At 40.7% G+C, this 25,963-nt stretch overlaps 1 protein-coding gene across 1 annotated transcript in view; it reads right to left on the bottom strand.

The window, feature by feature from the left end:
- snx25 (sorting nexin 25) overlaps positions 1-25,963 on the bottom strand; it is a 63,212-nt gene that overhangs the window by 22,977 nt on the left and 14,272 nt on the right. Inside the window, exons 5-6 of the mRNA XM_062524347.1 lie at positions 22,565-22,751; positions 4,751-4,821 (exon numbers count right to left, since the gene is read on the bottom strand). Coding sequence (XP_062380331.1) covers positions 4,751-4,821; positions 22,565-22,751 — 258 coding nt within the window. The remainder of the gene's footprint in view (positions 1-4,750; positions 4,822-22,564; positions 22,752-25,963) is intronic.

Consider the following 25,963-nt stretch of genomic DNA (forward strand, 5'->3'; position numbering starts at 1 on the left):
CTTGCAGATAAACAACAAGTTATTTTGCTTGCCTTGAGCCGGCAGACCAATATAGGAGAAGATCCAATAGAAGAAGATCCAATCATTAATATTTCTACTTTTTAAAGAAACACAGTGCCTTTTTATTGCTTAAAAGCTATTCACAGATAAGTCGTTGTTAGTAGTAGCTTTTTTTAAAGTAATTCATTTTGATGGCATATGGTTAGATGACAGACTAATAAACACACCTGTTTCTTCAACATCCATCCAGGCTATTCACTAGTGAGTCAGTGATAGGAGTAGGCTTATTCAAGAAAGTCCTTTACAACACATTGCAAAAGACTTAACAACTCTTTAACTCATTCACTGCCATTGACGTCTTTAAACGTCAATTTAGACACATACGTTGACTGCCATTGACGTATATAGACGTCAATTGCCTTTTTCAATGGGGAGGGCTCCTGGGTGGGCTTGGGAACGATCTGGCAGAGTTTCAGGCTTGTAAACAGACTGTACTAGCGATCCCAACCGCTAGATGACAGCAGTGCCATTTGGATGATTAGTATCTGCCTGCAAAGTACACATACAGAGACATGCAACCAGCATGCAACCAGCTAACAATGAAGATCGACCACAGTGGATCTAGTTTGCACGCGATGCAGGGAATAAATATGCTTACTTCTTACATCAAGGATGGAAAACACGTGAACGGTATGATCCATTTACATTGGATATTGCTATAGACTAACAACAACTTTGCTAGTGCTAGCTTGCTAAGTCTACCGTCCTGTTCAGAGTCTTTAGCGACCATCAGAGTCCCTAGCAACCTTGACGAGACTGACGAGATAACAGTGCAATCGTGGTAGACATACTCCTGAATCGCTAACGTTAAAAAGTTGATTTTCACAAAAAGATCGTTTTCTCCATGTTTTGGTCAAAAACAGGTGTTTTTAGCAAAACTAACCCATGTTCTACTGACGATTACTAAAGAACGGAAAACGATAGAAACAAACCGTTTTTCCTGGTGAAAGAAGAGAGTCTAATCTTTCATTTGGTACCTTTGGTGTTTACATAGTCATAAAGCTCACCGTTCGGTGGATCTTGGAAAAACAGTGTAAATGCTGTAAAACGTCTGGCAGTATGGAGCGCTCTGCACTGAAAATCGCTGGCAGCCAATGAGTTAAGCACACAGTTTGCTGTTGTAGGAGTTTGCATGGAAAGTATGTTGGCTTTTAGCTAATTATAGGACATCCATCCACTTGCTTGCATTACCCATACAAGGCTTCTGGGTGGGAACTTGAGTCCTAATGATATGCCGTTTGGCAGTGGGAAGGGAAGGGACCCCCTCAGACTGGCATCGTCTGGGCAGATTCTAACATACTGTAGTCAGGTCCAGGGAATGACTGGACAGAAACGAGGTAAACGATGCAAATGAGTTTGAAACTCTGTGGCACTGTGGCTGTGCTTTTGTGTGAGTCATCCACGGGAGGAGGAAGGAGGGGGAAAATGCTAAAGAGAAATCATTACAAGAATTCTGCTTCCCACTTAAAAGATTTGGAATAAGTGTATCAAACTAGAAAATGTAATTCCATGGAAGGAATTACCATTGCATGTAAATGCAAAAAGGTTACTGACATAATTGTATTAGGCCTATAGTTAAAAAGACAACTAGGCTACACAGACGAATAGATAAATAACAATAACCCAATTACAATTCCACTGAAATTAGGCTACTTGGAAAGTCACATAAGTGATTTATGAAAATGCATCAAAATTGTGGATAGGCCTATTAGGCTATTTTGGAAAATAACTCTTCATTTATTAGAATTTGAAAAGACTGAAATGAAGTTGCCAACTTCAAACGAGTTGCAAGAGCTGACACTTTAGTGGTGAAACGACTGGTAGGATAGCTTATAGCCTTCAAGCAGGTTAAAAGTAGGCATGGAATACGGAATACAATCTCATTCTCAAACAACGCCAATCAACGATGATGCAGCAACAGGTAGGATATCTAGCAAATGTAACGTTAGCTTACAGTAGGCCTAGGATATTTTATGTAGGCTACACATTTTACAGGATGAGCTAGTATGTTCTTCGAAGTGTGTTCAGGTGCGTGATTGTCCTAATAGGAATGTACAATAAGCTTAGGTTTTTAATTTGTGAATGATACCGAAAGCTTTAAATGATTGCCTGGCTGGCAAGTCTAACGACTAGCTTGCTAAACCCTGTTCGCCTTGCAGCCTACCCCGACGTTAAACGTTAGCCTGGAGCAAGTTTGGTTGTCGTTAGCTAAGTAAATACAGTGTTTACATTGACGTTAGGTTAGATTGTCTTTAGCTGTTGATAACGTTACCGAGAGCAAACCGGTTAGGCTACTGTAACGATATAAACAAATCAAGTAAGGAGTAGCCTAACAGGAGACAAGACGACAACGTCCTGGATTACAGTGGCAAGGTAGAATGTTTTCACAGCTGTAGACGTAACGTAACATTCACGTTTAGCCTGGTTTAGCGCAGTGGTGATGCCATGTATCAGACTCAGAGATCCTTGATTACTGACAGCTGAGCACTGACGTAACAATTAGTCTTTGCCGCCAAAGGGTCTCAATGTAAACTCTATGGGAATTTTAAACTTTTTTATCGTAAATATCTCAAAAAGTATAAAGTTCACAAATGTGAAAAATACATAGAACAAATCTCCGTTACAAGACCTGTGTATGAGTGTTTGAATGACGTCAAACGGTTCAGTGGTTTTAGAGCCTTTGATCGTTGATTTTGGTCGGAAGCAGAATAATTATCCCGATAAGAAGAACAGTGATAACAGTACATTGCATTTAACATGCAATGTAAAAAGAGACAGGGAAATGTTCCCCAACCCAAACAGGACTTATGTGGTGCTGCAGTTCTTTTAAGCTGCGGCAGTTTTCCACCGGCAACACCATCTAGCATCACGTCTCCTCCTACTAGCACCTGTGGGCAGACAAAACAACTGCAGACTGAAGACAGACAGAGGGAGGGAGAGGGGGGGGGAAGGAAGAAACAGAGAGAGAGAGCAAGACGGTCAAATGAAAGAGAGAGAAAGGGGGTAAGACAAAGCGAGAGAGAGAGAGAGGGGGGGGGGGGGGAAGATACAGAGAGAGAGAGCAAGACGGTCAAATGAAAGAGAGAGAAAGGGGTAAGACAAAGCGAGAGAGAGAGAGAGAGAGAGAGCAAGACAGTCAAATGAAAGAGAGAGAAAGGGGGTAAGACAAAGCGAGAGAGAGAGAGAGAGAGAGAGAGAGAGAGAGAGAGAGAGAGAGAGAGAGGCAATGACACATCCAGCCAATTTCCCGTCCGCTTCATTTAATAAAAGCTACTGCTGTGGCCACCCACCACAGAGATTATGGATGGCTTCATTTTTCTCCTGTTTTTTTTTTTGGAGGGGGAAGTCGGGAGCAGGAGGCACAGAAAACAAATGAAGGGCCCCCACCTCACTGAGATGGAGGGAAAAAAAGAAAAACAACTTCTTGCAAAAACAAACCCACAAGGCACAACTCAATATGACTCAGCGATCTAGTGGACCACAGTTCCTGTTTTCATTTAAATAAACTGAGCCAGGGAGGGAGTCGAAAGTGAAAGTGCCACTTCAAAAACAGCATACGCCAGGCCAGAGCTATAGGCCTCTACTGACCTGATGATGCATTGTCTTATTTTCAACACCCTCTTACATACCTCAGGTCTTCTATAGCTCTGCAAGAGAGTGAGCTCATTCACTTAAAATCCCCTCTCTCTCTCTCCCTGCAAGCTTAGCCGAGCAAATAGAACATTCCGGAAAACAAAATTGGGAGACACGCAAAATGAGATAGAGAGAGATAGAGAGAGAGAGAGAGAGAGAGAGAGAGAGAGAGCGAGAGAGAGAGAGAGCGAGAGAGAGAGAGAGAGAAAGATGGTCAAATAGTGAGTGACATTTCCCTGCACAGCTGGCAGGCGGCCGTCAGCCACTTCCTGTAGTCTCTGGGCCGACTCATGGATGGGGTGGGGTGGGGGGGATAATAAATGCCATCGCTCAGCAAAGCATGCTGCTCGCGGCCCCCTCACGTTTTCCCGGTGACCGAGCACGACGGGTTCTGTTATTGGCCGGCTTGTCAATCACCGAGACGGGCACTGAACCGAACCTGATGACCAGCCGCTGCCGCGCGAGCAGAATGGGGCTCAGCTTGGCTTCTCCACAACAGGAGGTGCGGCAAAGCACTAATCATTCCTGTTGGGGAAACGATCGTGTACGGTAACGGCAATATGATTTCACTAACCCCCTTATGCAAGTGTCCTGCGTGTCGTATAACTCCCATTTATTACCCATATCCAATTCATTACTCCTGACTCCTGAGTCCTGCCATTATGGTTACGGGGTGAGACTATAGTGCATCACTTCAGTGTCATAACATGAACAAGAATAAGGACAAGGGAGCTGAACACCCCACGGCTCTTTAATGTGACACGGACGGACGCTCTTTAATGTGACACGGACCGTAGCGAGACCTCCAGGGTGCAACCCACTTGCAGGCCATTAATTCCCTTTTTGTAGAACATTCTACGCCTCTATATATTCGAAGACCTTCAGCCTACAACCCACCGAGCTGCACGGCAATTAAGTCTGAGCACAGCGTGAGTTAAAGTGTCTGGCTGGGGAGGATGAATGTGGAAGAAAAATCATTTCCTTTAAGCTGCATGGCATGCAGAGTAAACAAAAAAAATATATAAAAAAAAATAAAAGTCGCTCTTCGATGTCTTACCTTTCTGTTTCTTCAGCTGTGGAATGCTACTGAGCGTCGTCGCTTGGATGATCTCCACAACAATCTGGTACCTGGAGAAAACGCACACAAGAACACACACACACGTCACATCTCCACAACAATCTGGTACCTGAAGAAAACACACACATCAGGCTCAAGAAAACAACAACACACACATCAGGCTCTCATCCTTCTTTTCACTGCATTTTCAGCAGCAGGTTTGAAGAACTTCTATTCGGCACTGAAAATGTCGGTTTAGAATGACATATACGGATGTTCCTTTGGTTTAGAGGAGCTTACAGTCAACCAAAGTTTCTTTTCAGACATTCCAACCTCTTGCAGTTGCTAACCTTACATTGGGATATAGCACACACACAAGGCTAATCACATTTAAAACATCTAGCTGCAACTATAGAGTGCACTGTGTAGCGGAAGAGTGGATTCAAAGAAAGCCCAAGGAGAGAAATTAGGCTCATTTCGGCTGATAAGCACTAAATGGCCAAGCTAATGGCTGTAAATCAAACTAAAAGGGGCACTTCGCCGCTGGTGCTAAACAGAACCACAGAAGATGAAATTCGGTTCCATTTTGTCCTTTGAGGAAATGGCAGCGTCATTAATAAACCTTGACTCGCGATGAGAAAATGAGTGATTAAGATCGCAACGCGTATTTGCGCTTCATTGAGAAATGGGGACTTTGCGGGTCACAAGCGATTACGAGTCCCTTTTTCCCAATAAATGAAACGGACGAGGTTTAATAAAAAGGTGCTAAATATTCATAACAAATTATCACTCCCGCCAGCACTTGCAGGGAGGTGACGTGATAAAGCCCCGACTGAATTTAATGTGCTTATGAAAGTCAAACAAAAGTAACTCGGGAACGGGAACTCATCAACTTTGTCTCAGACAATGAGACAATTAAATGGTCCAGTCCGTGATTTTCATCCAAAACACTTCTTTGGTCGATTTCAGCTATTTGGTTCAGATATGCTCCTCTAACAGTTGGTTTTATGTGTGTGTGTGTGTGTGTGTTAGAGGTTAGATTCTCTGCCCGAGCCCGAGCCCGACCCGCGGGCCGGGTCGGGCCGATATTTCCCGCCACTATCCTCGGGCCGGGTCGGGCCTTTGATCAAGCATTTGTGTTTTTTTTTTTTAAATATATAATTTCTTTATTAGCCTAACTGGGTGGGGAGACTATGCCATTATCCGAAATATTAAATATATTTTTTAGCAAAGTAGGCTTAAGTAACAAAATGTGTACAAAGTTGCAAGTTACAAAATGCAACACATGCGCACGGTCTCCTCCACTGGCACGCATCACACTGCTGCTCTGCTGTAGAACATTGTGTGGCCTAGCTTAAGCGCAACATGGAGATGGACGATATAAAGAAGAAAATTAAATCAGGAGAATTAACTTTGAGCAAGTCTGGAGGAAAGTCGGACGTATGGAAGAGTTTCGAACAAGTCGTGGACAGTGACAACATTTGCGTTGGCGTTTCGTTTTGACATTTGCGTTTCTTCATTCGGATCCATTTGTGATCCATTTCAGAATAAACAAACAACGAAGTTTACATGCTTAGTCCTTGTTTCATTATTCATTAAGATAGGCCTAATTCAGATTTATGTAGTTCAAACAACTCGTAATTGTAGTTGAGAATGTCAGTTATAAGGCTCACGCATTTAAAAAAGTGTCGGGTTTAAATCGAGCTCGGGCTCATAATTACAGTTAATATGTCGGGCCGGGCCGGGCTCGGACACAACGTGCACGGGCTCGGGCCGGTTCGGGCTTGATTTTTTGGGCCCGATCTAAGCTCTAGTGTGTGTGTGTGTGTGTGTTGATAAAATAATAGACTGGTGTTCTTGCACAGTGCTCGCTTTGTAAATGAAAAACACCCAAAGAGGCTCAGACCAAGACACTGTTCCTGCCAATAAACACATTGCTGCAGAGATACAACAGAAGGGCCTGTCATCTCACTGGCAGGTGAGCTGACACAGCAACAGAATTACAAACTGTGCCTTTAATGTTTCTTGATAACTAACAAGTCCTGAATGGTCAGCAGCAGTCTGAATAGGGCCTTGATGAACAGCCTTATTCAAAACCAAGGAGCCGCTATCAGACGAGTAGGGGGGGGGGGGGGGGGGGGCGGGGGAATGGCCCCTAATGTGATTGTGGGCCTCGTATTCAAAGTCATCATAGCACACGAAAGCATTAGAGGAGCAGACGCACAAACATAATGGACTCGTCAAGACAGTGCATTACTGGGAACAGTCGATGGCCAGTCAATGACAGTAAATGACTAGTAATAAATCAGAACATGGCAGGGCTCTTTGCAAGAGGCCTAGTCAGGGAAGTAAAAACACTTTGAGCAGCCACGTGTCCCTCCATGTTGTGCTCTGCATCTACAGCCCAGGAAGGCGTTTTTCAAAACAGCACTGATGACTTCATCAATAACGCGCAGCACAGCAGACTGACTCCGGACTGACTTCATACGGGCTCCATATTGGTCGATTTATATTTCATGCCAAACGTGTTATGATGTAGGCTTTATGGCCAAATGTATTGCTCACGAGTGTAATGGGAACAGCGGAGTTGTAAATGACGTGCTTCTGCAGAAGTGAAAAATGAGCTCATCTTCACCTTATGGGAATTTACATTTAGAGGGTACCGGTAGATGTTTCGGAAAAATTGTCCATCTGAACACGGCCATTAACCAAAATGAAAGTTGATCATATGTGGATGCGGTATTATCTTTATGTAGAAATACTGTAGAGAGGTGACATGTCCAGGTTGCTTGATCTATTTCTTATGACTTAGCTTTGGCTGTGCATTACCCTATTACTGTACGTTAGCGGAGAACATCCTTCACAAGGGCCTGATCTGAATGCCTCCCCATTGCCTCGTTAGCCATGTTACTGGTGTGCTGTTGAGCCTGAAAGCTGGGAATGTGGCAGAAGCATTTCTGCTTATCGCAGTCTCACTGTCACACAGCGGAGCTGGCAGATCCTCAACCTCCTAAGACCTCTCCTCGGCTGCTGAGCTGGAGTGGCAGCCTGCAGCTTCATCTCATCTCCTTCCATGCCAACAACACGTCCTTCATATTCTTTCTGTGAACATGATGTGTGTGTGTAGGGAACCGCACAATTTCAGAACAAGCTTCTTTCAATAAAAGGAAAAAAGATATTCATCGTCCTATTTTTTTTTCCGAAAAAACAAGTCAATGGAAATTAACTATGTCATTTCGGTATGCTTTACTTTTGCCATAATATGCATACCCGTCAAATCTCACATTTGATCTGTGACACTCACAGATTCTTTCAACATTTCTCACATGTGTGTTTCCCTGAACCTCACCGATCTAACACAATCTCTCAGATTTGCGCATGCAATAGCACTGCGCAACAAATACAAGTTCAATGCCGTGCTCTGCCATGTGACTAACCCGGTGACCCGTCTCTGTTGCAGGTATGCTAATCAAACCAAGTGTCAATTTTGAGTAGGTTGGTAGCCAAACATGTTTACAACAATGTGCGGAGTGAAAATGTCGACCATATGTCGCAATATAATCGCTTTTGGTGTTGGGTTGGCGTTGCCGGCTCACGGATTTCAATCACTGACCTCAAAGATTTCAGTCATGTTAACATGAAAGGTGAGCATATATGCTATTGTGTCGCACAGTTTTCATGCTTGCATGTGCAAGAGACATTTCCCTGCACATTTGATTCAGATTCTGAACAGACGTTTAAATAGAGCAGAAGGGAAATTGATGCAGCTGCAAAGCCTATCCAGTATCAAGAGTTAAGAGTTCATTATTCAGACAAGAACAGTTTAGAGGGACTAACCGTTCTACTCTTTTTCCCCACTGAAGCTGCTGCAGCCGCTATGCCATTTCTCAGATGTCAGACACAGAAGCCCAGCACATTTAATAGTACAGTAAAAATCTTTTCTCAATACATCTTTTTTAGTGAAAAATGGCAAAAGGCCCACATTGCGTACTGTTCATAAACCAAAAGGTAAATCATTCCTGGCTATGACAGTTCAGACACCCAGAAAAATGGAGAGAGCCAAACATAGCATTTGTACTAGCCGTATTTTCTATTTGCAATAACAAATAGCAACCATTTTTTTCCTAAACAGGGGTCTTGAGGAGTACATACACAGGTTGTTATGCTGTTAATCGTTGGTACCGTTAATGGTTACTGTGGGCGTACGAGCGCATTTGGACAATTTCTGCAGAACATTTGTTCCCATTTAAAAAGCATAATGGGTTCTTACAGTGCATAGTCCATGAACCCAAAGCACTGGATTTGTTAAGACAAACATGTAGCCAGTCTGCTCAGTTCTTTTTAACAGTTGATTTCCTAGAATAGATAATAGTTAATAATAGATATTAATGTTGCAATAAATATGATGTCAAATTTTCACTTGATGTTCTGAGTGTTTTCCCTCAGGTCTGGTTAATACATCAACCAATAACTCTGCCTTATTTTGTCTTCAGAAGCCAGCCAGCTCTACTGGCTCCAATCAGCATACATTTTATTTATCACACGTACAGATACAGTGCAGATGGAAAAGACCGAGCTGAGACCAGAGCGCAGTGACAGTCTAACCAGAGTGGCTTGGTGACATGTCATACATCACTGATATCGTATTCTGTTCCTGTCCTGTTCTCGGCTCTGTGCGAGTGGAGGGGAGGAAGCCTTACAGCGAGAGCGTGCTTCTTGCTCTGGCGAGAACGCTGTGTCTGACAAAACTGAATCACTGACTGAAATAGCAGCAATGCCGGTACTCTTGGGGCACATCAGCCATTCTGTAGCGTCAGCGACCTCTTCTTCTGGGGATATGGCAGAGTGTACCATGCCAAAAAAAAAAAAAAAAAAAAAAAACACTAGCCTCTTCAAAAGGCCCGTGTGGCTTTAGAGAGAGGGGAGAGAGAAAAAAACTACAGGCCGAGCTGTGTCGAAACCTACATGAACTTCAAAAAGCATTCTTCACTGCCCGAGATCAATACAGCTGACAACTCTGCTTATTTATTACAGTGCATGAAAATGCACTGTACTGTTATTCCAAGTCTTCTTATTACAGTGCATGAAAATGCACTGTACTGTTCTTCCTCGGTCTTCTTCTTCTTCTTATTACAGTGCATGAAAATGCACTGTACTGTTCTTCCTATTCTTCTTATTAGAGTGCATGAAAATGCACTCTACTGTTATCCGATTTATTAGAGTGCATGAAAATGCACTCTACTGTTATCCGAAGTATTCTTATTATTTTTCTTCAACGCTTTTTGTGCGTTCAATTCAGCTTCAACCGTTCGACATAGAAACTTCATTCAAACTGCGCTGCGTAGGTCTTACTTAGGTGACTTCAGCTATGTAATTTTCAACTTTGTAACTTTTATACTTTTTGAACTATTAAATAAAAACTATTAAAATTTCCCCATAGACTTAACATTACATTATGACATCATAATAGGGCAATTAGAATCTTATGCCAGGTGGCCAGTCCAGGTGCAGCAGCTCTATCTCTCTCAGGCTTTAAGCATACAATCTCATTAAGACTACAGATCCTGTTTCACTACTTCCTCTGTCCACAACTGTTTCAAAATAAAAGTCCTCATTGCAATAATGCACTATTAAATTGTTTACCCATTGAAAATACTCAACTATTTAAAGGTATACTATGCAGGATTGGCGATTTCCTCGCCGGTTTCGCTTTCACTTTTCATTTTCGCTCGTTTTATGCTTGCATATTTCTCTGCAGAGCTTCCCCTACAGCTTTAGCGTGTATATTTGACAAAACTCCTCAATCGGTAAGTCTGCCGTGCCTTTTCATGAGACTTTACATGACACTTCCTGGATCAGAGCATGGGTGCGTGCCCGGTGTCTCCTGAAGTTGCAAGTGTGGTTTTACCGCTACAGACCACTAGAGCGGCCAAAAAAAACACCGTTCGACCGGTAATGACCCATTTAATCATATATAACAGTATGAAACGAATTGATTAACTGAAAAACGTTGCATAGTATACCTTTAACTGTTCAACCATTCCAACTGTCAGTTATCATCAACTATGCCTCCAGTCAACTAAACCTCCACATACCTAGCAACCAACATAGCAACCATTAAAATGAAGCGTTTATGACAGTTTCCATAGCAACCAACATGTTTATACTGCAGTAACATCTTTATTCCTGATAGTGGCCCCCATGGATACCCTAGCAACAAATGTTTCAAAATAAAAGTCCTCATTAGCGAGTTAGCTAGTTAGCATGGTAAGCATAGATACAGACGGTTAGAAGGTTGCCGCCCATATATCTATGGTTGCCGCCCCCTCTGTGGGGGAAAACATGCTAACATCGCACAGTGAAAGTGAATGGGCGAACTTGCTAACAGTTACACTTTATATATTCGTTTTACTTTCAAATGCAGCTCTGTTTGTTTCTGAACACAATGTTGTGAAGGAATTGTGTTTACCTAACTGTCCAGTGTATGCTAACAACTTAACTCACTCTCAGTTTCCCAATTTTGATGACAAGCTTCGCTGGAAGCTAATATTCGATGGTAGCTTCATTAGGTTGCTAACTAGCTAACTTTAATATCATCAGTTTAACATAACCAACGTACACATTACATATTAAAACTATTCCCACGGACATTGTAGGAAATGTACATTAATGTGAGAATACATTTAGATGCAACTTATGTGTATGTGGTGTTATGCCATAAGACTTAGCTTGCTAAACCGGAGCTACTCAGTCCGGCCATTGACACCAGTTCTACAATGGGTGTACTCGAGACAGTTCTGACTATTTAACTGGAATTACCCAAATGAGGGAACTTAATGTTACTCTTAACCTCGGTGATACAGAGATAACTATCAGTCCAAACGTGGTTTTGCCGTTTATTGATCTTTGTTAAAATATTTAATCTTTTTAAAGGTGTTTTCTGTACTCACACCGTCCACCTCCATTAGATTGCATGCAGTGGAAACGAATGTTTTCCCCCACGGGGATGTTTCAGCCATGGTAACCACGGTAACTGGGGGCGGGAACCATGAGTATGACGAGATGCCGTCTGTATGTATAGTTAGCATAGTTAGCATTTTTAGCATAACTGCTAGAAATCATCAACTAAGTTAGCTAATCAACCTCGTTAGCATAGTTAGCATGGTTATCATAGTTAGCATTTTTGCATTACTGCTAAAAATCATTAGCCAGGTTAGCTAATCTGGTAATCAGGTTAGCTAATTTAATTTTAAACTGTCTATCTTCGCACTATCAACTTTCAAAAACTATGAAACCACCGTGTCTACCCTAGCAACACCTTAGTAACCATATCTACATGATTTATCTGTACATTTTTGCATTTTCATGCACTCGTAATTTCCTTGGAATTACATTCTCTAGTTCTTATTATTGATATTCTTCTAACGCTTTTTGTGCGTGCAATTCAGCTTCAACCGTTTAACGTAAAAACTTCATTCAAACTGCGCTGCGTAGGTCTTACTTAGGTGACTTCAGCTATGTAATTTTCAACTTTGTAACTTTTATACTTTTTGAACTATTAAATAAAAACTATCAAAATTTCCCCATAGACTTAACATTACATTATGACATCATAATAGGGCAATTAGAATCTTATGCCAGGTGGCCAGTCCAGGTGCAGCAGCTCTCTCTCTCTCTCAGGCTTTTAAGCATACAATCTCATTAAGACTACAGATCCTGTTTCACTACTTCCTCTGTCCACAACTTTTTCAAAATAAAAGTCCTCACTGCAATAATGCACTATTAAATCATTTAACCATTGAAACTGCTCAACTATTTAACTGTTCAACCATTCCAACTGTCAGTTATCATCAACTATGCCTCCAGTCAACTACATGAAACCTCCATGTACCTAGCAACCAACATAGCAACCATTAAAATTAAGTGTTTATGACCGTTTCCATAGCAACCAACATGATTTTACTACAGTAACTTCTTTATTCCTGATAGTGGCCACCATAGATCAACAAATGTTTCAAAATAAAAGTCCTCACTAGCAAGTTAGCTAGTTAGCATGGTTAGCATTGTTAGCATAGTTAGCATTTTTAGCATAACTGCTAGAAATGATTAGCTAAGTTAGCTAATCAACCTGGTTACCATTGTTAGCACAGTTAACATTGTTAGCATAGTTAGCATTTTTAGCATAACCGTTAGAAATGATTGGCTAAGTTAGCTAATCAACCTGGTTAGCATTGTTAGCATAGTGAACATTGTTAGCATGTTTAGCATAACTGCTAGAAATCATTAGTTCAGTTAGAACTGTAATGTTTAAGCTTTAAACTGTCTACCTTCACACTATCAGCTTTCTTTAAACTATGCAACCACCATGTTTACCCTAGCTACACCTTAGTAACTATATCTACATTATCTACTGTATCTATACATTTTTGCATTTTCATGCACTCGTAATTTCCCTGGAATTACATTCTCTAGTTATTATTACAGTGCATGAAAATGCACTGTACTGTTCTTCCAAAACTTCTTCTTCTTCTTCTTCTTATTATTCCGCTGATCAAATTCATTTTTTCTATTCAGCTTGAACCGTTTAACTTAGAAACTTCATTCAAACGTCGCAACGTAGGTCTTAAATAGGGGAATGCTGCTAAGTATTTTTCAACTTTGCAACTTTTATACTTTTTAAACTATAAATTAAAAACTATTACAAATTTCCCCATAGACTTAACATTGGCCTCTATGACATCACAATCGGATCATTAAGCAATTAGAATCTTATGCCAGGTGGCCAGCCCCACCTGCAGCAGCCCTCTCTCTCTCAGGCTTTAAGCATACAATCTCTCTGTGAAGACTACATATCCTGTTAACTGTTTCCTCTTTCCACAACTGTTTCAAAATAAAAGTCCTCACTGCAATAATACACTATTAAATCATTTAACCATTGAAACTACTCAACTATTTAACTGTTCAACCATTCCAACTGTCAGTTATCATCAACTATGCCTCCAGTCAACTACATGAGACCTCCATGCACCTAGCAACCAACATAGCAACCATCAAAATTAAGCGTTTATGACCGTTTCCATAGCAACCAACATGATTTTACTACAGTAACTTCTTTATTCCTGATAGTGGCAGCCATGGATACCCCATCAACAAATGTTTCAAAATAAAAGTCCTCAGTACCAAGTTAGCTAGTTAGCATGGTTAGCATAGTTAACATTATTAGCATAGTTAGCATTTTTAGCATAACTGCTAAAAATGATTAGCTACGTTAGCTAATCAACCTGGTTAGCATTGTTAGCATAGTTAACATTATTAGCATTGTTAGCATTTTTAGCATAACTGCTAAAAATGATTAGCTAAGTTAGCTAATCAACGTGGTTAGCATTGTTAGCATAGTTAGCATTGTTAGCATAGTTAGCATTTTTAGCATTACTGCTAGAAATCATTAGCCAAGTAAACCAATCAACCTGGTTATCATTGTTAGCATAGTTAACATTTTAGAATACCTGTTAGAAATCATTAGTTAAGTTAGAACAGGAATGTTTAAGCTTTAAAATGTCTACCTAAACACTATCAACTCTGTTTAAACTATGCAACCACCATGTTTACCCTAGCTACACCTTAGTAGCCATATCTACATTATCTATCTATAATTTTTTTTGCATTTTCATGCACTGGTAATTCCTTGGAATTGCATTTCTAGTTATTAAACTTCTTCTTCTAACGCTCGCAATTCAGCTTCAACCGTTTAACGTAGAAACTTCATTCAAACTTTGTTGCGTAGGTCTTGCTTATGCCATATGTGCTTTATATTTTTCAACTTTGTAACTTTTATACTTTTTAAACTATTAGTTAAAAACTATCACCATTTCCCCCATAGACTTAACATTGCTCATTATGACATCACGGCAGCAATTAGAATGTTACCCCAGCTGGTCAGCCACCTGGGCACCAACTGTCAGTTTCTCTCAGGCTCCTCTCTGAAGACTACATATTCTGTTCCCCTGTATCCTCTGCGCACAACAGTATCAAAATAAGTCCTCCTAATTCCATCCAACTTTATATCCATTCATCTTCTTCAAACCATTCACTCATCCACCCATTCTAAACAGTCTGCCTATCAACAACATCAATTAGACGCTCTACATTGAACTTTTAAACAATCTACTCTGTCTCAGGCTGGCTCTCTTAAGACTAGCCAGTTAAATTGATTACACCTGTATCTGTATCCACTACTCTCAGTAGAGAGCTGTGTCTCTCCATTCTACAAGAATATAAGGCACATTCCATCCAACATTCTATCCATTCATCTTCTTCAGACCATTCACTCATCCACCCATTAAACTGTCTATCAACATCTATTAAACAATCTGTCTATCAACATCCATTAAACTCTCTGTCTATCAACATTAATTAGACTATCTACATTCAACTTTTAAATTATTTACTCTGTCTCAGGCTTTAAGAGTACTCTGGCACTCTTAAGACTAGCCAGTTAAATTGATTACACCTGTGTCAACTACTCTCAGAGAGCTGTATCAGTGTCTCTCTTAACAAGAATATAAGGCACATTCCATCCAACCTTCTATCCACTCATCTTCTTCAGACCATTCACTCATCCACCCATTAAACTGTCAATCAATATCTATTAAACAATCTGCCTATCAACATCCATTAAACATTCTGTCTATCAACATTAATTAGACTATCTACATACAACTTTTAAAGTATTTACTGTGGGTCCCTCTCAAGCAGCGTTTATATGTCCTCCCTCGCTCCTCGATCCTCAATGATCTACATAAAGAAAGATAGAAGAAGGGCTAGACTATCCCATTGTTGCCGCTCCATCATTCTTTATGTAGATCAGTGAGGAGCGAGAGAGGACGCGTAAACGCTATGAGAGGCACCTTCTGTCTCAGGCTTTAAGCATACAATCTCATTAAGACTACAGATCCTGTTTCACTACTTCCTCTGTCTACAACTGTTTCAAAATAAAGGTCCTCACTGCAATTATACACTATTAAATCATTTAACCATTGAAACTACTCAACTATTGAAATGTTCAACCATTCCAACTGTCAGTTATCATCAACTATGCCTCCAGTCAACTACATGAAACCTCCATGTACCTAGCAACCAACATAGCAACCATTAAAATTAAGTGTTTATAACCGTTTCCATAGCAACCAACATGATTATACTGCAGTAACTTCTTGTTTCCTGATAGTGGCCACCATGGATACCCTAGCAACAAATGTTTCAAAATAAAAGTCCTCACTAGCAAGTTAGCTAGTTAGCATAGTTAACATTGTTAACATAGTTAGCATTTTTAACATAACTGCAAAAAATCATCAACTAAGTTAGCTAATCAACCTGGTTAGCATTGTCAGCAAATTTAGCATTGTTAGCATAGTTAGCATTTTTAACATTACTGCTAGAAATCATCGATAAGTTAGCTAATCAACCTGGTTAGCATTGTTAGTAAAGTTAGCATTGCTAGCATAATTAGCATTTTTAGCTTAACTGCTAGAAATCATTAGCTAAGTTAGCTAATCAACATTTTAACATGAATAGAAATCATTAGTTAAGTTAGAACTGGAACGTTTCATCTTTAAAACGTCTACCTTCACACTATCAACTCTCTGTAAACTATGCAACCACCATGTTTACCCTAGCTACACCTTAGTAACCATATCTACATTATCTATCTATTTTTGCATTTTCATGCACTGGTAATTCCTTGGAATTGCATTTCTAGTTATTATTAAACTTCTTCTTCTAACGCAGCCAATTCAGCTTCAACCGTTTAACGTAGAAACTTCATTCAAACGTTGTTGCGTAGGTCTTGCTTATGCCATGCCTGCTTTATATTTTTCAACTTTGTAACTTTTATACTTTTTAAACTATTAGTTAAAAACTATTACAATTTCCCCCATAGACTTAACATTGCTCATTATGACATCACGGCAGCAATTAGAATCTTACTCCAGCTGGTCAGCCACCTGGGCACCAACTGTCAGTTTCTCTCAGGCTTTACAATATCCCTGAAGACTACATATTCTGTTCCCCTGTATCCTCTGCGCACAACAGTATCAAAATAAGTCCTCCTAATTCCATCCAACTTTATATCCATTCATCTTCTTCAAACCATTCACTCATCCACCCATTCTAAACAGTCTGCCTATCAACATCAATTAGACGCTCTACATTCAACTTTTAAACAATCTACTCTGTCTCAGGCTGGCTCTCTTAAGACTAGCCAGTTAAATTGATTACACCTGTATCTGTATCCACTACTCTCAGTAGAGAGCTGTCTCTCCATTCTACAAGAATATAAGGCACATTCCATCCAACATTCTATCCATTCATTTTCTTCAGACCATTCACTCATCCACCCATTAAACTGTCTATCAACATTTATTAAACAACCTGTCTATCAACATCCATTAAACTCTCTGTCTATCAACATTAATTAGACTATCTACATTCAACTTTTAAATTATTTACTCTGTCTCAGGCTTTAAGAGTACACTGTGGCTCTCTTAAGACTAGCCAGTTAAATTGATTACACCTGTATCAACTACTCTCAGATAGCTGTATCAGTGTCTCTCTTAACAAGAATATAAGGCACATTCCATCCAACCTTCTATCCATTCATCTTCTTCAGACCATTCACTCATCCACCCATTAAACTGTCAATCAATATCTATTAAACAATCTGCCTATCAACATCCATTAAACATTCTGTCTATCAACATTAATTAGACTATCTACATACAACTTTTAAAGTATTTACTGTGGGTCCCTCTCAAGCAGCGTTTATATGTCCTCCCTCGCTCCTCGATCCTCAATGATCTACATAAAGAAAGATAGAAGAAGGGCTAGACTATCCCATTGTTGCCGCTCCATCATTCTTTATGTAGATCAGTGAGGAGCGAGAGAGGACGCGTAAACGCTATATGAGAGGCACCTTCTGTCTCAGGCTTTAAGCATACAATCTCATTAAGACTACATATCCTGTTTCCTCTGTCCAAAACTGTTTCAAAATAAAAGTCCTCACTGCAATAATACACTATTAAATCATTTAACCATTGAAACTACTCAACTATTTAACTGTTCAACCATTCCAACTGTCAGTTATCATCAACTATGCCTCCAGTCAACTACATGAAACCTCCATGTACCTAGCAACCAACATAGCAACCATTGAAATTAAGCGTTTATGACCGTTTCCATAGCAACCAACATGATTATACTGCAGTAACTTCTTGTTTCCTGATAGTGGCCACCATGGATACCCTAGCAACAAATGTTTCAAAATAAAAGTCCTCACTAGCAAGTTAGCTAGTTACCATGGTTAGCATAGTTAGCATTGTTAGCATAGTTAGCATTTTTAGCATAACTGCTAGAAATGATTAGCTAAGTTAGCTAATCAACCTGGTTAGCATTGTTAGCAATTTTAGCATTGTTAGCATTTTTAGCATTATTGCTAGAAATCATCAGTTAAGTAAGCTAAACAACCTGGTTAGCCTTGTTACCATAGTTAGCATTGCTAGCATAGTTAGCATTTTTAACATAACTGCTAGAAATCATTAGCTAAGTTAGCTAATCAACCTGGTTAGCACTGTGAGCATAGTTAGCATAGTTAACATTTTTACCATAACTGCATGAAATCAGTAGCTAAGTTAACAATCAACCTGGTTATCATAGTTACCATAGTTATCATTTTAACAGGAATAGAAATCATAAGTTAAGTTAGAAGTGGAATGTTTCAGCTTTAAACTGTCTACCTTCACACTATCAACTCTCTGTAAACTATGCAACCACCATGTTTACCCTAGCTACACCTTTGTAACCATATCTACATTATCTATCTATTTTTGCATTTTCATGCACTGGTAATTCCTTGGAATTGCATTTCTAGTTATTCTTCTAACGCACGCAATTCAGCTTCAACCGCTTCACGTAGAAACTCCATTCAAACTATGTCGCGTAGGTCTTACTTACGCGATGTGGGCAAAGTATTTTTCAACTTTGTAACTTTTATACTTTTTAAACTATTAGTTAAAAACTATTACAATTTCCCCCATAGACTTAACATTGCTCATTATGACATCACGGCAGCAATTAGAATCTTACTCCAGCTGGTCAGCCACCTGGGCACCAACTGTCAGTTTCTCTCAGGCAATCTCTCTGAAGACTACATATTCTGTTCCCCTGTATTCTCTGCGCACAACAGTATCAAAATAAGTCCTCCTAATTCCATCCAACTTTATATCCATTCATCTTCTTCAAACCATTCACTCATCCACCCATTCTAAACAGTCTGCCTATCAACATCAATTAGACGTTCTACATTCAACTTTTAAACAATCTACTCTGTCTCAGGCTGGCTCTCTTAAGACTAGCCAGTTAAATTGATTAGCCTACACCTGTATCTGTATCCACTACTCTCAGTAGAGAGCTGTGTCTCTCCATTCTACAAGAATATAAGGCACATTCCATTCAACATTCTATCCATTCATCTTCTTCAGACCATTCACTCATCCACCCATTCTAAACAGTCTGCCTATCAACATCAATTAGACGTTCTACATTCAACTTTTAAACAATCTACTCTGTCTCAGGCTGGCTCTCTTAAGACTAGCCAGTTAAATTGATTACACCTGTATCTGTATCCACTACTCTCAGTAGAGAGCTGTGTCTCTCCATTCTACAAGAATATAAGGCACATTCCATTCAACATTCTATCCATTCATCTTCTTCAGACCATTCACTCATCCACCCATTAAACTGTCTATCAACATCTATTAAACAATCTGTCTATCAACATCCATTAAACTCTCTGTCTATCAACATTAATTAGACTATCTACATTCAACTTTTTAATTATTTACTCTGTCTCAGGCTTTAAGAGTACACTCTGGCTCTCTTAAGACTAGCCAGTTAAATTGATTACACCTGTGTCAACTACTCTCAGAGAGCTGTATCAGTGTCTCTCTTAACAAGAATATAAGGCACATTCCATCCAACCTTCTATCCATTCATCTTCTTCAGACCATTCACTCATCCACCATTAAACTGTCAATCAATATCTATTAAACAATCTGCCTATCAACATCCACTAAACATTCTGTCTATCAACATTAATTAGACTATCTACATACAACTTTTAAAGTATTTACTGTGGGTCCCTCTCAAGCAGCGTTTATATGTCCTCCCTCGCTCCTCGATCCTCAATGATCTACATAAAGAAAGATAGAAGAAGGGCTAGACTATCCCATTGTTGCCGCTCCATCATTCTTTATGTAGATCAGTGAGGAGTGAGAGAGGACGCGTAAACGCTATATGAGAGGCACCTTCTGTCTCAGGCTTTAAGCATACAATCTCATTAAGACTACATATCCTGTTAACTGTTTCCTCTGTCCACAACTGTTTCAAAATAAAAGTCCTCACTGCAATAATACACTATTAAATCATTTAACCATTGAAACTACTCAACTATTGAACTGTTCAACCATTCCAACTGTCAGTTATCATCAACTATGCCTCCAGTCAACTACATGAAACCTCCATGTACCTAGCAACCAACATAGCAACCATTAAAATTAAGTGTTTATGACCGTTTCCATAGCAACCAACATGATTATACTGCAGTAACTTCTTGTTTCCTGATAGTGGCCACCATGGATACCCTAGCAACAAATGTTTCAAAATAAAAGTCCTCACTAGCAAGTTAGCTAGTTAGCATAGTTAGCATTGTTAGCATTTTTAGCATAACTGCAAAAAATCATCAACTAAGTTAGCTAATCAACCTGGTTAGCATTGTTAGCAAATTTAGCATTGTTAGCATAGTTAGCATTTTTAGCATTACTGCTAGAAATCATCGGTTAAGTTAGCTAATCAACCTGGTTAGCATTGTTAGTAAAGTTAGCATTGCTAACATAATTAGCATTTTTAGCACAACTGCTAGAAATCATTAGCTAAGTTAGCTAATCAACATTTTAACATGAATAGAAATCATTAGTTAAGTTAGAACTGGAACGTTTCATCTTTAAACTGTCTACCTTCACACCATCAACTCTCTGTAAACTATGCAACCACCATGTTTACCCTAGCTACACCTTAGTAACCATATCAACATTATCTATCTATTTTTGCATTTTCATGCACTGGTAATTCCTTGGAATTGCATTTCTAGTTTATTTATTAATCTATTTATCAAACCCCCCCCACACCGCAAAAGCCCCATTCAAATGTCAGGATGCTCTGATTCATGCCTCGACGCGTCAGGGTGAAAGAAAGAAAAACAAAAATAGTTCCCTTTCAACGAGTGGCAAAACCAAAATGACAAATCTGTTGTCAAGTTGCTTTTCTGTACACAGATGAAGCAACAGGTACATTTCAAAAAGTAATCATCAAATGCAGAAAAAAAAAACCCTGTCAAAGGCAACGTCTGCGGTCCACTTAATAATATACTATTTTCAGATGCAGACACAGAACAGATGTTGGCAGAAATTTGACTGAGGATGATGACAGAATAGCACATCACTATTCAAATGAAAATAATGAAAATATCCAAATGTCCATCAAATAATTCCAGAGCTATGATTAGTGAATGCATTTTTCCCTCCCTTCCACTCCCTCACACTAAAACACACAAATCGCAATACATATTGTCCGTGGTAGCTTCCCCACTATATCACTAGTACTTTGTTCTAACTCTAACACCAGGCTACATCTGGTGTGTTCACCAGACTACGCCTCGTGTGTTTTCCTCAGGACAGGTGAACAGAGACAGTTCTATTTGCACAGAAAAAAAATGATCTTCCTCTTTTCTGACAGACAGTATCAATTCAATGCTTCTGAAAGCATCCTGGTAATGATCCACTAGAAGCATGACACACATGGTCTATGGTACGGTTCCTTATCTTTGAGATGACACAGAGACATTAGATCTATCAATCCGTGACGATCCCTCTTACTCGTGATTACCTTTGGAACAGAACAACACTGTAAACGTGGCAACGATCCAACATTTCAGTTTCAGTTCCGGAACCTACTACACAATCACCAAATCTACCGTTCTTGACCTCTCCTCCAAACACGTAGAAGTTGGAGTGAGTTGTTAGGGAGCCATAGGGAATGCGTAACGCAGAGACGGCCGGTCAAGACAGAGAAAGGCACCCTTCTCATGAGGACGCCTCGTCACTAAGCTCTAATCCAATTCCTAAGACACAGCCCTCACCCGTCCTGTCTTTATCTCTCTCGCCACGCGACTTAAAGTAACTGAGATTAAAACCCCTCCAGCTCGCCGCCTAAGGAGCAAGTCACGGCGCCGGCGCGGCCCAAAGCACCACCACGTCTAAAACCCTCAACCTCTCCTTCATCCTCTGCATTGACTCAGCGAGACGTCCTGTCAGTCAGTCGGTTAGTCAGCAGATGAATGAGCACCAGCGGGGAGGATTGTAAAGATAGCGTGCAGCGCGGCGCGGCGCACGACGGCGGCCACCTCTCACCGGTAGTCGGAGAGATTGACGTGGGGGGAGCGATAGGAGTGGGGATCGAAAATTGACCACGTGCCGAAATCAGACCCAGGTCCGCCCCCATGGGAAATTAGACCCAATGGTGGAATGAATGCTGCTATCGTAATTTCTTCAGCTATGAGGTTAATACACGGGCACAGTTCATATGGTATTAATATGGTTTTGTTTCTTATAAGCCCTGCGGCTTATACACAATGTGGCTTATATGCGGGGAAATGACTGGACTACTACGGTTACTGCACCAACAGCACCTGGCCGCCGGTCTCACCTGAGCTGTTTGAGGAAGTCAATGTCGGAGCTGGTGCTGATGAGCTTGATGAACTCCTCGTAGGAGGGCGCGTAGGTGTAGGCCTTCTTGTGGTGCTCGTTGACCTGCTCGCGGTGCTCCAGCTGGGCCAGCAGCATGCGGTTGATGTAGTCCGGGTCGCTCAGCAGCTCCACCATCGGCTTCAGCACTGGACACACAAGACAGACCACAGCAGAGACGTGACGTGACGTGACGTGACGGGATGTGACCAGACAATTTGACATTTCACGTGCAGAAAACACGTGATAACATGAGCTGGTAGAACAGATCCCCACTGACTGCATAGATCCCTCAACAGCAATTGTACGGTGCAATACCATTTTAAAGACTTATCTGTAACCTTTAGATATGACAACTCAACATGTTACTGGTAATACAGACATGAGTAAACACAGTTCCCAGATGGCAGTAAATCCCATAAGGAAAATAATGGTGCAAAGGTGAAAAGGTACCGCTTGTGGGTGGGTGAAGGAGGTGTTGTGTATGCCCTTAACACTACTGTACTGAGCCTGGTTGTTGTCAGCAGAATCACATGACTGAATCTTGTCTGAGCAATTATAGCATCTGTCAAATTTGTATCATTATGTGATATTTATTCTGAATTGTGGATACAAATAAAGAAGTACACTGTGTGTGTGTGTATGTCATAATTTTTTATCGTTTATAGTTGATTATCTTTATTTCATTACTGGTAACTGGTCCAGGACACAAAAAAAAAACTGCATCTGTGTATAAAAATAAATCAAAACCTCATACAAAATTCATACACTAGTACAGAGACAGATGACGTACACAGACTCGGGAGTACGCACAGTTATAAATTCAAAATATTCCATGAATTTCCACGCATGCATAAACACACACAGGCAAACAGACAGCCATACTCTCACATACACATAACACACACATACCCCCCACACAAATCTAGCTATTCAGGGGCCCTCTGATACGGACCACAGCCGACACTAACTCTTCCATCTCTCCTTTATACAACAGAGGCAACAAGGCCTTTCATAAGCGAGGGGAGACTTATGCATGCTGAAGCTGAGCTGAGCAGAAGGGAAATCTACACTGGCCCACAGACACAGAGGCTTTAGAAAGCTGACAGCCGGCTGGATGGTGTGTGTGTGTGTGTGTGTGTGTGTGTGTGTGTGTGTGTGTGTGTGTGTTTGTGAGCCTCTCTCTCTCTCAGTGGGGAGCTCAATATCCATTGATTTTCTTTTGCTATATATTTTTTTTGTGGGGTTGAGAATGGGGAGAGTAAGGGGGGGGGATCTAGTAGTGGGAGTGATAGAGGAAGGGAGGGAGGGAGAGAGAGAGAGAAAGGAAGGAAGAAAGAAAGAAAGAAAGAAAAAAGAAAGAAAAAGAAATCAGTAAATAAGAGAGGACGACCAAAGGAAAGTTTATTAGAGAGTACAGAGGAAGTGACAAGACACATAATGAGAGGATTGTTTGATTTGGAGAGCGGCTTTCATTTCAATTCCCTCTGAACTATAGCGTTTGAGTAAAGCTTTGAAGTCAGTGCAAGGATAAGAAATCACTCAGAGAGAGCTACGCTGAATTACTGAACAAAACACAACAAACACACCAGATCCACTAAGCCAAACACGCTGCTGGATTACAATAGATGTTAACCTTAAGCCTTTTGAGAATTTTGAGCCATTTTGCAACGAATTTTGAGCCATAATTTTACCAGTATAATATGGTCTTTGGTGCATCTTTTATTAGCTTCACTACTTCCTTGTATGGAAAGCAAACAAAGACAAGCCAGTCATACCGGTTTTCAGAGGTTGTTTCCGCATACATTTCCGTATATTAAAGGGATAGTTCGGATTTTAAGACACGAAGTTGTATGGGTTCCCTGTCAGCAACGTAGTGCATCAGCACTGACTTACCCCCGACAGCGTCCTGTGAGCCGAGATCCAGCCGGTTTTTGATCGTTTTTGATGCCGGACTATTTTCTTCAGCAAGTTTCTGGGGTCACGAAAGTAAAGTGTTTTTCTTCTCAAAACCATATGCGTTCAACAGAGTGATATATTTGCACCACAAAAACGTTGTCCAGCTGTCAGTAGCGCGCAGTGATAGGAATCGCGAAAAATAAGTAAGTGATAACGAGGTTTGAATTTTTCCTGGACAACGTTTTTGTGGTGCAAATATATCACTCTGTTGAACGCATATGGTTTTGAGAAGAAAAACACTTTACTTTCGTGACCCCAGAAACTTGCCGGACTACTTTCTTCAGCATCAAAAACGATCTAAAACCGGCTGGATCTCGGCTCACAGGACACTGTCGGGGGTAAGTCAGTGCTGATGCACTACGTTGCTGACAGGGAACCCATACAACTTCGTGTCTTAAAATCCGAACTATCCCTTTAAGGAAAAGCGTAATGAGTGGATTAGTTTAGAACGAGATTTAGCTTTCATTGAAAATGTCAGGGACTCGCAATGTTGGGTTCCGGAATGGAACCCAGACTGCCCATTTCTCAAGTGGCAGTGCTACCACTGTCCACCATACTGTGTGTTCGCAACATATGGCCTGAATGAACACACACACACACACACACAGAGAAATACACAGAATAAACACACACACTGTGAGCAACACATACAATCACATGCACACACTCAAATACACCAAATAAACACGAACATAATTGCATTAATATATGGATTAATACAGAGCTCATACAAACACACAGCACCTGCCATGAGTCCAGCCAAACAGCCTAACGTGCAAAGAATGCCTTTTTAACAGCGATTTCAAGGCTTATCTCTGGGAATTGGTGAGATAAATCTAATTACAGTGCTGGTCCACGCGGCTCATGCTGGCTGGGACTGATGACAGCTCTGGAGGTCCCCTATAAAAAAAAAAAAAAACATCCTGCCTGGATGCCTTCCGGTCAGCCTTATGAAAGCAGGGCATGAAATCCCCCGCCAGTCATGACCTGCTGAGGCCACAGAAGAGAGCATTGTGCTCGATTTTGATCTCTTCCCAAATGAATTATGCCGTCAGATGAAATCAAAAACTGATATGGGCGAAATTCGAGGAGGCACCAAAAATAAGCGTCCTCCAATTCAATTTGCACTTGGCCACATCACTGCTGGCCCCAAGCCTCAGAGAGATTTGCTATCTGTCTCTGACGAGTATCGGTCTCTAGGAGATCTGTTATCTTTTTTCCTCGGGCATGACCGAGACTTCAACAGCCGGCAACGGTCAGAATGAACGCTTTGTGGGAAAAACTGGGGATAAACGTAAACAAAAAGGGGACTAAAAAGATGAATGCATTTGATCACTGCACCGCTGAATGGCAGAAGGGGGCTGTAATGTTATCAGTGAATTGAAGGAGCGGCGTTGCTAAG

This window comes from Sardina pilchardus, chromosome 21 (genome assembly GCF_963854185.1).
Source record: "Sardina pilchardus chromosome 21, fSarPil1.1, whole genome shotgun sequence".
NCBI lineage: Eukaryota > Metazoa > Chordata > Actinopteri > Clupeiformes > Clupeidae > Sardina > Sardina pilchardus.